Genomic DNA, 15,542 nt, shown 5'->3' with positions numbered 1-15,542 from the left:
TAGAAAAATTACATTAAGATCAAGCTCCACTTCTAAACTTTTAAAATATATTCCTTTATAGTTTTCTTTTTAAGGTTGCTACAGTTCTTTAGTTAAGTGCAATTTCTTTATGTGTATTACATTTTCACTATATGTGTATGTTTATTGTTTATGTTATTGCATGGATTCAATAAAATACTTTGTTTATTTGGTGTCTTTATTTGATAAATCCAAATAATGGTCACTGTAAATTCCCTAAGCTACCTCTCCTCTTCCAATGAATAAGTTTAAACTGCAGCTATAAAGGCTCTAAGTTAATAGCTCAAAGTTTCCTATTCTACCTTGAATGTTCAGGCACTTGAGCTGTACAAGAAAATAGAAAGAAACAACATTTATTACCTCACATAATATAAGGCATAAACTAAAAATAGTTTTGGTTCCCCTTTACAAATGTTTGCATTAGTGAACCTTCCCGACAATTTTGGATTAGATTTTTAAAGTCTTAAATATATATTATAGATTTGCCAATTAGATATAGTGGTAAAAGTCCAAAAAGTTGTTTCGAGCATCCTTTACATACGATCAATGTCGATAAACAACCCAACAACAATGACTTTTTCAAGAATGGTACAAAAATAAGAGATATTAAAATTAAGGAAGTGTCAAAAAAATTAAAAAATTTCGCACGTAAACTTGACTTTGACATTCAGGGTTACCATGTACCATTACATTTTAGATAAGTTGGAGTAACCTAGAACAGTGATCTAGAACCAGACTTAATTTTTTATAGTAATTTTTCCTAACTTTAATGTAAATATGTATTTATCGATCTTAATAAAAATTGGAATCAACTTAAGTCGATTTGACAAATTATGTCAATTTGACATTTACCAGGGTTTCCAACCTATAGATTTCTCCCAATTTTCAAAATAATTGAATCGAAGTTTTTAAGACTAGTTTATATTAATATTTTTGCCATTTTCTATACCCTTATATGTTTTATGCTTTGTGAATCACACACTAGCCATCATTTCGTAAAGTGAAGCTATGTTCTCAGTTTTACGGTAAGTTTGATTAATATAAATCTGTAGGGCTAAAAGCTGCTGTTAAATGAAATCCGAAAATTACTACTAAAATAAGTCTTCATAGTTGTTTATGAATTATTTTCCACTATGACTGTTTTGTCGTTCATAAATATAAGTGCTCTTTTTAAAATTATAGTTATTTCCATTTTTCTTTTCTTTTTACCCCTTTCCTTTTCATTTTCGTTTTCGCTGAATACGTTTTGTACAAAATATGCTGAATATTTTACTCGTCGCAGTAAATCTGTATATACCTAGTATTAAAATGCGTTTAACATATAACAAGTCTAAAAAGTCATTAACAAAAAGAAATATTGTCTATGTGAATGTGAAGGTTGCTGACGGATCATGATTTGATATTTATGATAAGTTATTATATACTCTTTGATTTGAAGTGGATACTAGCCAAATGTGTTATTTTTGTGATGATTCTACGTTTTATTTTTAAGGTAATATTGAAAAAGTTAAAAAATTAAAGCGCAAGTTATTTATAAACTTTTCATACCATTGACAGAAAGTGTGAAATTGCAGTTCGCAATGTAATGTTTGTCCAGTTGGCAATTTTCGTCTCACAATATTTTATATCATTTTGATAATTTAAGCTACAGTAATTGTATTTTCTTAAACAATGTGTAAAAATAATTAAACTATAGTATTCGGGTGATAACATATTCAAGGTATTCTATTCACATTCCAAACATGAACGTCACATGCACGAATAAAATGTCTTTGACGTATTATCCATTGATACAGTGTTTTAGACAAAAAAGCATACGCTTATCCTTACCCTTAGTATAATATATAGAAAAAATAACCAAAATTCTTGATCTGCTGCTTAGTTCATATTATATTTATATAAAAAGTTTGGGATAACTACTGCCGTAACAGGGTATATCTGAATGCATTCACATTCAACAGTTGCAGGTTTTAAAAACATTGTGATCTTTTTGTACTTCCTTAATTTTATATCTCTTTAGCAAAATAAATCTTAATTTTGAGACATAAATTGGCTTTCTTTTAGTGTATACTCCATTCTATATAAATAACTGCTTTTTCCTTTTTTTATTGCTTAAATCTGTAGATTATATACATTCAAAATGCATCATAACAACATTGATGTTTGTGATTACTGGCAATGGCAATTTGGTCTGAAATTTGCTAATTTTATGATTCATGTTGGAATTTATTTATCTTAAAAAAAATTATACAAGGGTAATAATTTATTCCACTACAATAAAAGCATTAAGACAGGACAATAAATTATGATATCTGCTACATTTTAGTAAACAATTGAGGAGATAAGAGAAAGTGCGCTTTGGTTTTAAAGTATGTATGATTTTGTTTACTCAATTGATTTATAAAGTGGTATTAATAGAGTGTTTTTACTTTAATTGTGAAAGACTTTTTTTGGAAATACTTTTGGGATTCTTTTAAACTTTATATTTGCCATATATACAGATATTATTTATAATAACAATATGAAAGATAGATAGATAACATGATGTAATAGACTGTTAATTTAGAGTGAAATAAAGTGAGAGTAAATAAATAAGATGACGGAGGCTCAGGGGTTTAAACATTTGACTTTTAAGAACTCTGCGAAGAATTTCAAAGATATATGTGAAGTCAACCAACCCACCCTGGGACAGCATGGTTGACCATAGCCTGGTTGCCCTTAATTTGGGGATATAGTGAGGTGATGATGATGAAATAAATAAGAGAAAGTGCTTAAGTCTCTATGAAATGATGGAGAAGGGCAGTTAGTTCTTTTAATTGGTAGTTACTATTGTAATATTTGTACTGCCAAATTGTCATATACAATTAAATTTTAATATTGGGTGCAGCATATTTTGTTTTTTATTACTCATCATTGTATCATTACATGGCGTATGTACCGCATGTGGTGTGACTAATAAATACGTCACATCTTATTTTCATCGCAATTACTATTTACATTGATTGGCAATTTCAGATAAGCTTTCTGAAGTCCTTATAAATAGATTTAATTATATTTATATCCCAGTAACCTTTGGAGAGTTGAGCTGACAAGAGTGATTCTTGTGTCTTCTGTGATCTTGTTCACACTAACTATCCCAGTAAATAGCTTCTAGAATAATATATAATTCAACCTATAAGAATAAGTTGGTTTAACCATTACTGTTATGAATTGAGAAAATTTTACCTTTTGCCGTTACATCTTATGTGTAAAGTGCTACATTCCCCTACTTTTCTAATTTCTTACTTAATATTTCCTTCCTTGTCTATCTTTGCTCTGCTAATCAACTGCTGGCTATGCGAAGTGTTTATGCAAATCTTTGTGTTATGTAATTTTCGCAAAATTTGTCTATCTATCTCTCCCTAGCGTTCCGCACTTCCTCATTGGACCTAGTTACATGTTCTGTGCCTTAGCTCCTAGGCAATACAAGTCGCTTTTAAAAGCCTATGCTGTGCCCCTAGGGTATTAATGTGGAGCGAGCAAAATGCGAGGGCAAGTCACACATTAGTATTGTTTGTCATTAAAATTTTATCTAAATTATTTTATATACATCTTATTTTAAAGAAAACATAAGCTGAGCTGTTGTAATTGTAAGCTTAGAAAGTAGTCTGCTTTTGGCGTTTACATTTGTTGATCTATTAGAATTTATTTTATTTCTTTTATGTTTTATTTTATTTCAAACTTATAAAAAAAGAAAGACCACCATAAAGAAGTCTGCACTGCGAACAGACTGATATATTCTAAAATATATTATATAAATACATGTTTATGTAATGTGTGCAATACATAAATGACTATTTTAATATTTATAAGATATAATTTTTTTATGTTTCAGTTTATTGCAGATATGTTTTAAAATTATTGTTACAGAATGCCAATTCAGGCTCCGCAATGGACGGACTACCTCAACTGTCCAGTGTGCTGCCGAGAGTTTGGCCATCCTCCTAGGAGCCCTATTAGCTTAGGATGCGGTCATACACTCTGCAAACAATGCCTCAAAAATTTACACAGAAAACAATGCCCTTTCGATCAGGTACAATAATTTTATAATCATAATATGACGCATCAATAAATCAATTGTAAGGATAAATTTCATTGAAAATATAGACATTGCAGATATTTTTTTTAAAATTTTGCCTTATTTAAAATGATATTGAAAGAAATACAAAAAAAATATTTATTTTAAAGCAATCAAATTAATTAATAACAAATGAGATGATCTATAATCTGCAGATACTGTCAAGTACATTTTATATGCTCGTAATTTCTAACATGAAATAAATTATTGTATACATTTCAGACCGTAATCCAAACAGATCTGGACGAATTGGTGGTCAATACTGCATTGCTTCAACTTGCCGGGTACAGGCCGCCTGCGGTGCCCTACCATCCTCCATGTATTCAGGCACTGCCGGAGCACGAGAGGCGGGCTTATGATACTATAGTACACTGCTTAGAACAACTTGCACTCTACCTGTATTGTAGTGGTAAGTGTGATATGTATTTGAATCTTAGTAACGAAGCAAAGATATACAAGATTACCTAACCCACATTCAAAAGTAAATTGTCAATTTTGAATGTAGGAGTAATAGCTTTTCTTAAATATATTATATTCATCAACAACAATATAAGTCCCATCCGTAACTCAGAGGAGTAGACAGGGAACCAGCTATCTTTGGCTTTTTTGGACATTTTTTTTTATTTTTTTTAGTAATTTTAGTCATTACCAGAATTCCCCAAAGATAATTTTGTAGGGTCAGCTAGTATTTTATATATATTTACTTGATTTGTTGATTTTCAGGCAACAATGGTATAGCCAGTACAAGATTGTCAAGACCTATGCAGCGTAAGCTGGTGACCCTGTTACAATGTGCAATGACTGATGAAGAAGGCAGAGGGCGAGCGGCGCGCGCTGCCAGATCCTTAGGCGAGAGAACTGTGACTGAACTAATATTACAACATCAAGTAAATAATGTATTTATTTTATCAAGTTATTTGACTGAACAGTTGTACATAGTAGTACATAGATTTTATTGCGATACAGTGCCATCAAATCATTATGGTGGCGAACGTTCGCGAATGCTTTACTCCACCCGCAACCATGCCCATAACCAAGAGCCCTATAAAGTGTGATTCTTATAAAACTCCTTGACTTTAGGAGGTAGGAGGAGTCAATAGACTTTGAATGAAATCTGGATTTGATACAAATGTGTTGTTGACATTATTGTACTAAAGTCTATAATTTTATAATTACAGAACTCCCAACAACTAAGTGCAAATTTATGGGCAGCAGTGAGAGCTCGTGGTTGTCAGTTTCTTGGACCTGCTATGCAAGAGGAGGTCCTCAAATTAGTATTGTTAGCCTTAGAAGATGGGTCAGCATTATCACGAAAGGTTTGTACTTTTTACTACAATACCCTCGTTACGGTGAAGGAAAAAATCGGTTCATCCTGCACATATCTGAGAAGAAAATCAAAGATATGTGTTAGGTCATTTATTTTACATTGGGTCAGAGTGTTGAACTAAACCATAGTCACCCTAACTTACTTGACTTGATCACCATGGTGTCCGGTTGTGTGCATAAAGTGACACCTACTGTTTTTTTTAAATATTATTATATCTTATGTTTCAGGTTTTAGTGATGTTCGTAGTCCAAAGATTAGAACCTCATTTCCCTCAAGCTTCCAAGACTAGTATAGGTCATGTTGTACAACTACTCTACAGGGCTTCCTGCTTTAAGGTAATATGGTATAATATTTATATGGTCACTACAAAGAAAAAAATAGAAATTAGCATAAAAAAACTTTTTCCTTGAAGAGGGTTAGTTACATAATATTAGCAGTTATCCTAGCTTTATTAATGTCTCATATCATTTGTTCAAAATTATATATGTCTCATTACAGGTATCAAAACGTGAATGTGATTCATCGTTGATGCAATTAAAGGAAGAATTTCGGACATACGAGACATTACGTCGCGAACACGACGCTCAGATTGTTCAGATTGCAACGGAAGCAGGTCTGAGGATAGCCCCGGACCAATGGAGTGCTCTTCTATATGGTGATACGGCACACAAAAGCCACATGCAAAGTATTATAGACAAACTGCAAACACCACAGTCATTTGCGCAGTCTGTACAAGAATTGTACATAGCGTTGCAGAGGACTGGAGATATAGCACAACTGGTTGCTATGAGCAGGCATCTCAACTATCTTGCCACAATTGATATAAGCCCAGGTTGGTAAATTTACTTTTATACAAATTTAGCATTTTAAACAACTTTTTTTTATCAAACGATAATTATATTAGATTGGTCGTGACTTAAACGTTTGTGAATAGAAATCAAGTTGTTGAGATTTGTATAGAATTTTATATTTAAATTTAATTTAAAAACTAGTATAGTATTCATGTGAACTTATTAAAATTGCTAATTTTCTTAAAGTATATGTAAATTAAATTGCTTGTTTATTCGTTATTCATTCACAGAACTATTTTTTAAATTAAAAAAACAAATACATTTTACAGAAACTAAAGGTCCCACATGGATACAATTATCAGAAATAATAGCGTCGATAAAAGAAGTGATATCCTGCCTGCATTTTTGTCACCATATAGCTATAAGAGACGCCAACTGTGCTGTGAGACAAAACGGAATGGATCAATCGGGTAAATTTGTGTTTTATTTGTAGTATTCCATTATTAATCAAAATAATTAATTTTAATAATATTAATAAGTTTCTTGAAATTTGACCAATTCCTTTTTAATAGCCATATCATAGGGAGTGGCATACTACCAAAGAACTCAAAAAAAAGTTTAAATGATTAAAAAAATCAACAACCTAACTAACGTTATCCTCTTGTCAGTTAGTAAGGGTAGGTGAATTATTTTTTTTCAACTAAATAAAAAAGCAAACAATAATTACTCATAAAATTATAAAATTGTTTTAGGCAGAGGTATTAATAATAAAATAAGTTACAAAATGCTGACCTGCAGAGATTCTGCTACCAGAGAGTTTTGTCCGAGACGAAACATGTGCCCTCATTTACACATCGAAGAAGAATTTGAAAGGTAAGTTATTATTATTAAGTTACTTATTATTTATATTAGTTTTCTATAATTTATTGCCAATACTTCAACAACAGATAAAGTGACCAAGATTATACTAGAATAAATTGATGTACTACATAAATAATTAACTTTTAGTGCTAAATTAATAATTACCAAATATATTCTTTTAAAGTAGATTTTTAAAAGGTATAAGTTTCTTAGTTTGTATTGTCAAATATAATACGTTCTTGTCAATTTATTTTTTTAGAGAAAATCAGTAATATGATTTTTTTTTATTTTTTATTCTTAGGATTGATGCAAACCGCACTATAGTTAACAACGACGGAACAAATAACCACGCTGTACCATTAGCATTAAGTATGCCAGCTCCAATTCCAATAGCGGCGATGCCACAACAGATGCCACAGCAAATGACACCACAGTTTGTGCAACCAATACCAATTCCTTTGCCTTCTCATGTATCTCTAACGCCCATGCAATTGCCGGCCGGGGTGCAATTGCATCCCCCTGTACCCCTACCAGGACATATGTACGCGCAATACCCTGTTGCGCAAACTGTACCTCACCCATATAACTGTGTTCGACGTAAGTACTACCTAATTATTTATTTTTGTACATATCAAATTAAAGTGAGAGATATAAAGTTATTTGTTAATTAACTAAAATATTGTTTATTTATTTTCAGCAGTTACCGCTGTTCCCTTGATACAGCCGAATGGTGCTATGATTCAGAACCCGTCCGGACCTGTGTGAGTTTGATTATTATCTTTGTTGATTGCTGCTCCAGAGAAAGGGCTCAGAGCTTTAGAATAATAAATTTCTGTGAAAACTTTAAATGTGAACCCTTCCTTTTAAATGTTATTAAAACTTAAATAAAGATTTTGTCTTCTAATAAGTTTGTGACTCAATGTATTCTTTGTTCTAGAAATGTATGGAGGCGTGTTGTAAAAATAATTATTATTTTCAGGTGGTTCAATCCTTTTTATGCTGGTTACTATCCACATGCCGATGGGAATTGCTATCCTGCTCCAGAATTTGTACAAGGTGGAGTTATGGTGCCGCCAAACGGATACCAAAATGTCGAAGGACCGCAACCATCAGCGGGGGGAAATGCCTTTGTCCCACAACAATATGATCCAGCAAGAGCTAGCCCATATAGTATTGATGGTGGTAAGTATTCATTTTTACAACATATAATTAGTTTCAAATGTTACTAATATTATAAATGCGAAAATTTAGGTAGATGGATGGATGTTCGATAAAATTTGGCATACATATAGAACATAGTCTGGAAGAACACATAGGATACTAATTATGTTTTTTTTTAATTCCGCGCGGGTGGAGAGTGTCAAGTGAAATTTTGGTTTCAGGTCACGCGGATGGCTCGCCGGATTACAATGTGAGTCCGTTCAACATGCACCAAAATAACGTGAACCAAGTCCAATCCACGTGGTCGCAGCCTAACAACGTAAGTATTTGTATCAAACCCTAGATTCTCACTGCCGAAACATTCAGACGTAAACATATGTATCTCTCTTTCATCTTCTTTATATATACAATAACTTTGATCATGTATTTATTTTGGCAGAAGATTTTAATTGAGAAATGTTAATTAGAGGAGGTAAGACTATCTGTGCCTTAAATAATGTCCTTAATCAATAGAAATAGTTACAACAAGAGTGCATTAATTTAGACCCTTTTCCACTAAGCGACTAGCCGTGTACGGCTGCTTATTGAATGCAAGCCGCGCTAGTGGAATTAGTACAGGGATCGCTAATAGAAGTAGGCTAGTGTTCCGTTAATTCAATAATAAAAATATCAAAGACAGATGAATATTAAAATCTATATTCTTAAGATTTTAATATAGTTTGTTTTATTACAGATGTATAATTTTGCTGATATGAGAAGTGCACTTGATGCATTAAGTGCAGTGGATGAGGTAATAACGCCTTGTTGTAGGTCGCAGTAGTTACATTAAACCCATTTTCCTTTAAACTAAATCTTCTTTCCGTTGAACCAAATTTATACGTTAACTGAAAGTAATAGAGTTGAATTTCCATCATCTTTTATATAGATTTGGTAGAACAAAATTGTCTTACAATACTCTTGGTTGCTTAGGAATGTTTAGTCGAACCTGTATAAGCGAGAGTTATTATTCAGTCCCAACGGACAATCTTCACAAAAGAAAAACTAGGGTCATAGAGAAACCTCCATAAAATCGCGGTTCCTTCGACTCTTTCTTATCCAGATTCAACTGTATATAGTTTTTTGCCAGATTAAATTAGTCATTTTCAAGTAGAATCATTGTTTTTTTTATTAGTGTTGTGTTGTGTTTATTAGTAAATCATGTTAGTAATACAAACATGCAACAATAATTGTATGTTATGTAGTAAATAAAAATTAAAAATACAATTTTTAATTGCACAGATCTTCGCTGGACCCACAACGGCTGCGACAACAAATAACTTAGTTACAACGCCTCACAATGCAGCTGACCTCGACGGCTCTGATGAGGTAAACTTATTAAGACTATCCTTCATACATTTAACCCAATACTTAAAAATATTTATATAAATTTGTCAATATAATAATATGTCGCCCTCCACTGTTGGTACTATGTTGCCAGATTGACTATACTTTGCCTATAGTTGGCAGATTTAATTATAAGGCCCTTCGTACATAAAGCAACGTAAATCGTCGAAACTAATAATTTATGGTTGCTCCGCGAAAATATTTTATTTGTTCGATGCGCCGGGGAGGCGACATTACGCAGTATACGAAGTTCGTCCGAATTGAATCGATTGTCTATTGATGTATAAAATAAAAATCAATATTGCCATGTGCGAAATTTCAATAATTACTGTTGCAATTTACTGCAGAAATATTTTGTAACAAAATACCTTACAATCTTTTAATTTTTTTTACAGCAAGAGTTAGAAGAGGAAATGCAGGCGTTAGAGATTCGCATCGGTGCCGTTTTGAAAAGTGCCGAATAGATAACGCATTAAAACGATATTTACAGTGTCCGGAAACTAGCACGAGCGTCCGCAAGTCAAGACCATCCGGAAATAATATGTCTAATAGACTTACCGGACGACGCCATACTCAACAAATGTTAACCGAACCATTCTTTAGGATATGATTTCGATAGTTGTTTGCAAAGACAAAGCCATCAGTTTCTCCATAGAGGTTGCTGAAGCGCAACCAAACTACGGAAGATAATTGGTCTACTTAAGGACCTGTTAAGGCGCGATGGAACCTATGGTGTAGTCTTGGTCTTCCATACATTTAGCGACCCGTAACACTTTGTACCAGTAGCCTTCCAGTAGCCATGGAACGGGGATCATGCAACCCAGCTTTTAAAGAAACGGGACTTGTTTCCGCCCGATAAAAGACTTTTTAGAATTTTTTTCAGGTGTTCAAAGAACCGTTGTTTTATCAGCTGTTACATACCTTTGTCATTTATTAAAAATATTGTTATTATTTATTTATTTTTTTGAATGATAGGCATGAGATTTTATTCGTGTATTTAGACACAGGACACATTGATATTTAATTGAACAATTTAGAAACCAGATTTTAGCTGCATTCTATATTGAGCCTTGCTGACAACGATTTTATAAGCACTTGTATCAAAAAGTTATATGTTTCTACGACTTAAGGTACGGGTCCATTTACCCGCACTAGACGCATCGCATGAACATATTTTCTTTGCCTTAATACGATTCGGGCTGCGCTGGCGCTGATGATAGACGCATCTTTATGTTCGTCGTGCGCAGGCCAATGGACACGTACCTTTAAACTAACGAACGTTTTGTTTCTCCGACTAGTGTTACAAGTTCCTTTACAGAGTTTTAAATTGTCAAATTTTAGGAAATGTCTTGTCTTGTATGATAATTACCGGACGACCGGACACGCTGTAATATCAGGTGTATAACAACAAAGGCAGATCTAAAAAAAGTAAGCTGTAGGTTTTAAAAAAAATAGTAAGACTGTAAAGTTTTTATACGGGTACTATTGTAATGTATTCCATAAAGTGTGATATATTTTAAATGATGGATTTTATCTAAAAGTATATGTACATTACAAAAAAAAATATGAAGAGAATTTGGCTTTATACACCTGCCTTTGCTATTATACACATTGCGAGAAAAACTATATTTTATATATATATTTTTAATTTGTCTATTTAAAAAAAAAACGAATGAAATTTTATTGTTAAAAAATGTTCACATAGAACAGATTTTTCATTAATCTTTTACATGTCAATGATTACAAATTTTATATTTAATTTTATTTTAATTATGTTATAAAGAAAATGTCCTATTTTATGTCATAAGTTAGATTAACTAATAAGAACGGTTGAAAAATTTCCTACTAGAATAACTACGGTAGTTGGATTAACGTTTACATACTATTACGCCGTTAACATTCTGTGTTACATGATTTGTAACTTTATAATTATATGATATATGGACATTTTCTTTTAATAATTTTCCTATGTGTTCTAAATTTTTATGTTTAAATTTCATTTTTAATTATAAAGCATCAGGGCCGATTGGCCTACCGATAGGAAATTCTCATTGATTCCATGGATTTAAACGTTAAAACGATCTGCTCCAGGGAAAACACGTTTTAGGTTCACATTTTTTTAACAATCTAATGAAGACTTCTTCAAATGAGTTGATTCTTTAATGATTTTTTAACAATATAAAATGTATTTACATAGAATTTGCCTTTTTAATCCAATAGGTAAATAATAAATAAGGTATTTATTTATTTACCTTTTTTTAATTGATGAAATTAGATTATAAATGTAATATCAGTGAAAATTAGGCGTTGATGTTATAACTAATTTAACGAGCCTGCTTTTAGTGTCTTAATAATCGGCTGTCATCATTAAGCTAAAATGTTTATGAAATTCAATTATAAAAAGAGCATTTGTGATGTGGACATATTTTTTTATTCGAGATTGTTAACTTAATAACTAATGAAAAAAAAATTGTTTCGTTAAAATCGTACACGATATAGACTGAATTAGTTCAGATATATTAAGTATATGTTTGTATATATTTGCCTTACGAACCAAATTGGCTTTGCTAGGTCTGCAATTAACGCTATGGCTTTCATTTTCAACATGTTTAATTAATTTTGTTAGTTAAAAAAAAACTATTGCGTGGTATAATTTAGTTCCTAGATAATATGACAGATTTTAATGTGTTCTAAAAATCAATTGTGTGTATAACACACATATTTTGAACGGGGTTTTAATGTCTCAGTGTAACTTTTTACTCGTATTATAAATAATCGGTACGAATCGAATGTACTTCTACCCACTTGTTAGATTCAATAAGTAGCAAGCCACACGAGTGTTGCGGCCGCGCGGCGTATTAACACAGATTATAAAAACCTTAAATGCTCATATATAACATTATAAGACGCAATAACTCTTGGTTTCTGTGGCTTAAATCTCTGTATTAGACATATCGTCATCCCTGTCATTATCTTTGGCAAAACAGAGATAACAATATGTTCTAAACAAGGATTTTGGGCTCAGAAACTCACGTGTTTTGCTTCAAAATATAATTAACCGTCACAGCGTTTGAGTTGTTTTATGAAGATTCTGAGTTTTTTTATTATTTTTAGTGTGTTTCTGCGCGTGCGCCGCGCTGTCGCCGCATTGTCATTATAGTTTATCTTGTAATTGTCAATGGTATGCCGTTCGGCATCAGTTCTAGCAGAGTCCTATTTGGTCAATGATTATTATAGAGATAGGTTTACATACTTGGTATATTAGAAGCGAGGTTTAAGGCTGGTGATACATCTATATATTTGTCTATGTACAGAATAAAAATATATTTTTAAGATTATAAGACAAAAACTATCTGAGAGATTCAACTCAACGCCAATATAATTTTCATTTGTACCATGTGATTTGAAGCAATATTTGTGAATTTGTGACCATGATATAAATATGCGTAGATAAAACTTTAGGTAAAGACTGTAGCTTGCCTGTTTGAACTTATAAATAGCCCGAGTAAATGCTTTATGATGTATAAAGATAGCAATCGATGTTTTTAACTTCAGACTGATAATATTAATATGTTTGTCAAAACAATAATTATATATTATTTGATCTCAGAGTATTCTGTTAGGGTGTATTATGGTGGGAACGAGTTTCTAGTTCGTACAGACGCTTGTAACAAGCCATCTTAGAACTCGTGCAATAACTATATTTAGTGAAGAAATATGTAACGGAATATTGCACAGAAATCTGTCCGATAGATCTGTTATTTATAGTATGACTATAAGTCATCATTTTGTATAGTATTTGCCAAATTTATTTTGGTACTCTTCGTCCTAGAAAGATAATTAATTTATAAATAAAAATATAATTTATACAAGGTCTGTTTAAAGACCTGAAGAATTCGAGCTGAATTTGCATGTTCCGTAAAGGTACATTTAGACATCATCTGGAATCGTAACAACAACGCTAGTGAGATAAACTTATGTGAAATATATACGTTTGTCTCGCTCTGAAGCAACCGCCGAGAGTTTTTCGTACGATTTCGGATAATGGCTAAACGAATCTATAGGCGGAGTGACACGAGATACTCGGCGAAGCTCATCCGCACGGAGACTGCATATTTAATTCGTTATTTCTAAAAATGTAGATTTAATAAAATTTAGAGAGAGATATTTATTTCTTTAGTATAAGTTAGTGGCTGTTCAAGTGCAATTTTGAAAGTTCGCTTTATTTATTTCTATTTGTATTTCTACACTACACTATAGTAACATTGGATTGCACTTTTTATTAATAATAAAGCTGTGAACATACCAAAATTGTAGGTAGTCCGTAAATCTCGCATGACATCGATTTTCTTGCATGGTCACCGTATTATTAATGAATTCTGAATTATCAAGTACCAATATCTAAATATTTTTTGAGGACATAACTTTATAATGATAATATTTAATTACGATATTATTATTATTGTTTTATTTTAATTGCTAAACGCTTTGGGGATGTGTTTAATTCGAGGATTATAGGCATTCGAGTATAAAGTGATGTGGTTTACTTTGTATCACAAAATCACAAAAGACTTTTAATATTTATTTAGCCTAAAATATTTTACCATTGGGCGTGGGGTTGTATCTTTTAGTCTTATTTTTATAAACGTAATATTTAAAAGTATATGTAAATTGGTGGCGCAAAGTCCCCGATTATATACTTTTGTCTGCATTTGTTTAAGAATGCAAAGATATTCTTCCTTTTATAAAATATTTATAACTAACGTATAAGCAAAGAAAAGCAATGTAATGTATTAGATAAATACTATTCATATATGTATTTAAGCTATAAAACCTTGTACTAAGTTTGTGATGTATTTTTAAGAAGTCAGTACAATTAATTATTTGATATTAGAATTTGTAGAATTCGCTTTTGTCGGAAAAAATAAATGATTACAATTGAAATGTGTGTGACAATGTACAAGGCGACAGTTCGCCACACATTATAGAACTGTAGCAAATACTGTTTGTTAATATTTAGATATTCTTTTGTAGAACAGGCTTGGAGCCTGTGTGATGCATTTTCCTAATGATTTTTTTTTGTAAAACTTGTTTTGTTTTTCAAGCTGAAAATTAAACGTTTTGATTAAAAATTTATGTTGTATATTTTACACATTCCTTTATTTTTTAACAATATAAATAAACCTACAAAGTGTATAGAGAAATCCATGACCACACACAAGGCGGTGGCGGAGTTCAATCCTTGTACTTTGTCAAATCCACTTCCCTTTCCAGGAAGGGAAAGAGGACTAAAATTAAGCCTCTGGAAAACACACTCGTTGGACCAAACGTGGAATCGTTTCCACTTGACCCCTGTCTTCTCTGTGGTCGTGGCATTGCAACGGGTGAGCTGGCCCATTTGGCAACAGATGTAGTTGTTGCCGATGTCTAATCCAGTACTGTGTAACAGTTCTTAAGTTTTTTTATTAAAAGAAATTCTGAATTTAAAAACCTACCCGCCAGATGGTAAAAATGCCAAAATTATATTATCAATCATATAAAATCAGATTGATTATCTTCTTAAATAGAAATAATTCCATTTAAACACTTTACTACTTTTTACTAGTTTAAAAATCGGTGCACGCATTTTCTACAACAAAAAATGTCATTCCACAAAAATACACGTATGAAAGCTAATTCTTTAAAACATATAATTATGTAAACAGGAAACAGTTTACGTAAAGCTTGGTAAAAAATACAATTGTTTCTGTAAACGACTAAATGATTATTCGGCTCTAGGCTGTTTCTAAATGCAAATAGAGAGTGATTCACATGTATGACTCACCTAAGTTACCCCTTGATAACGCACCCCTGACTCACAGCTAGTCCCACAATGGTACGCTTT

At 31.9% G+C, this 15,542-nt stretch overlaps 1 protein-coding gene across 4 annotated transcripts; it reads left to right on the top strand.

The window, feature by feature from the left end:
- The first annotated feature begins 984 nt into the window (after positions 1-984).
- roq (RING finger and CCCH-type zinc finger domain-containing protein roquin) lies at positions 985-14,765 on the top strand. 4 transcript variants are annotated; one of them, XM_013323761.1, is made up of 16 exons: positions 985-1,043; positions 3,928-4,090; positions 4,358-4,544; positions 4,859-5,022; positions 5,314-5,451; positions 5,690-5,797; positions 5,961-6,294; positions 6,583-6,723; positions 7,006-7,126; positions 7,416-7,711; positions 7,815-7,875; positions 8,094-8,296; positions 8,497-8,594; positions 9,009-9,065; positions 9,554-9,640; positions 10,054-14,765. In XM_013323761.1, exons 1-16 carry the CDS (start codon positions 1,027-1,029, stop codon positions 10,120-10,122), a joined length of 2,244 nt encoding a protein of 747 aa, XP_013179215.1. In that variant the 5' UTR covers positions 985-1,026; the 3' UTR covers positions 10,123-14,765. The 4 variants fall into 4 exon arrangements, with proteins under 4 accessions (XP_013179215.1, XP_013179214.1, XP_013179218.1 ...); XM_013323760.1 differs by having other exon boundaries at positions 7,812-7,875; XM_013323762.1 differs by lacking the exon at positions 985-1,043 and adding an exon at positions 1,397-1,510 and having other exon boundaries at positions 7,812-7,875.
- The last annotated feature ends 777 nt before the right edge of the window (positions 14,766-15,542 follow it).

This window comes from Papilio xuthus, unplaced genomic scaffold, assembly GCF_000836235.2.
Source record: "Papilio xuthus unplaced genomic scaffold, Pxut_1.1 DF825017.1, whole genome shotgun sequence".
In the NCBI taxonomy this organism is placed as follows: Eukaryota; Metazoa; Arthropoda; class Insecta; order Lepidoptera; family Papilionidae; genus Papilio; species Papilio xuthus.
Note: the sequence above shows the minus strand (reverse complement) of the source record. Positions and strands in the feature narration are given on the sequence as shown.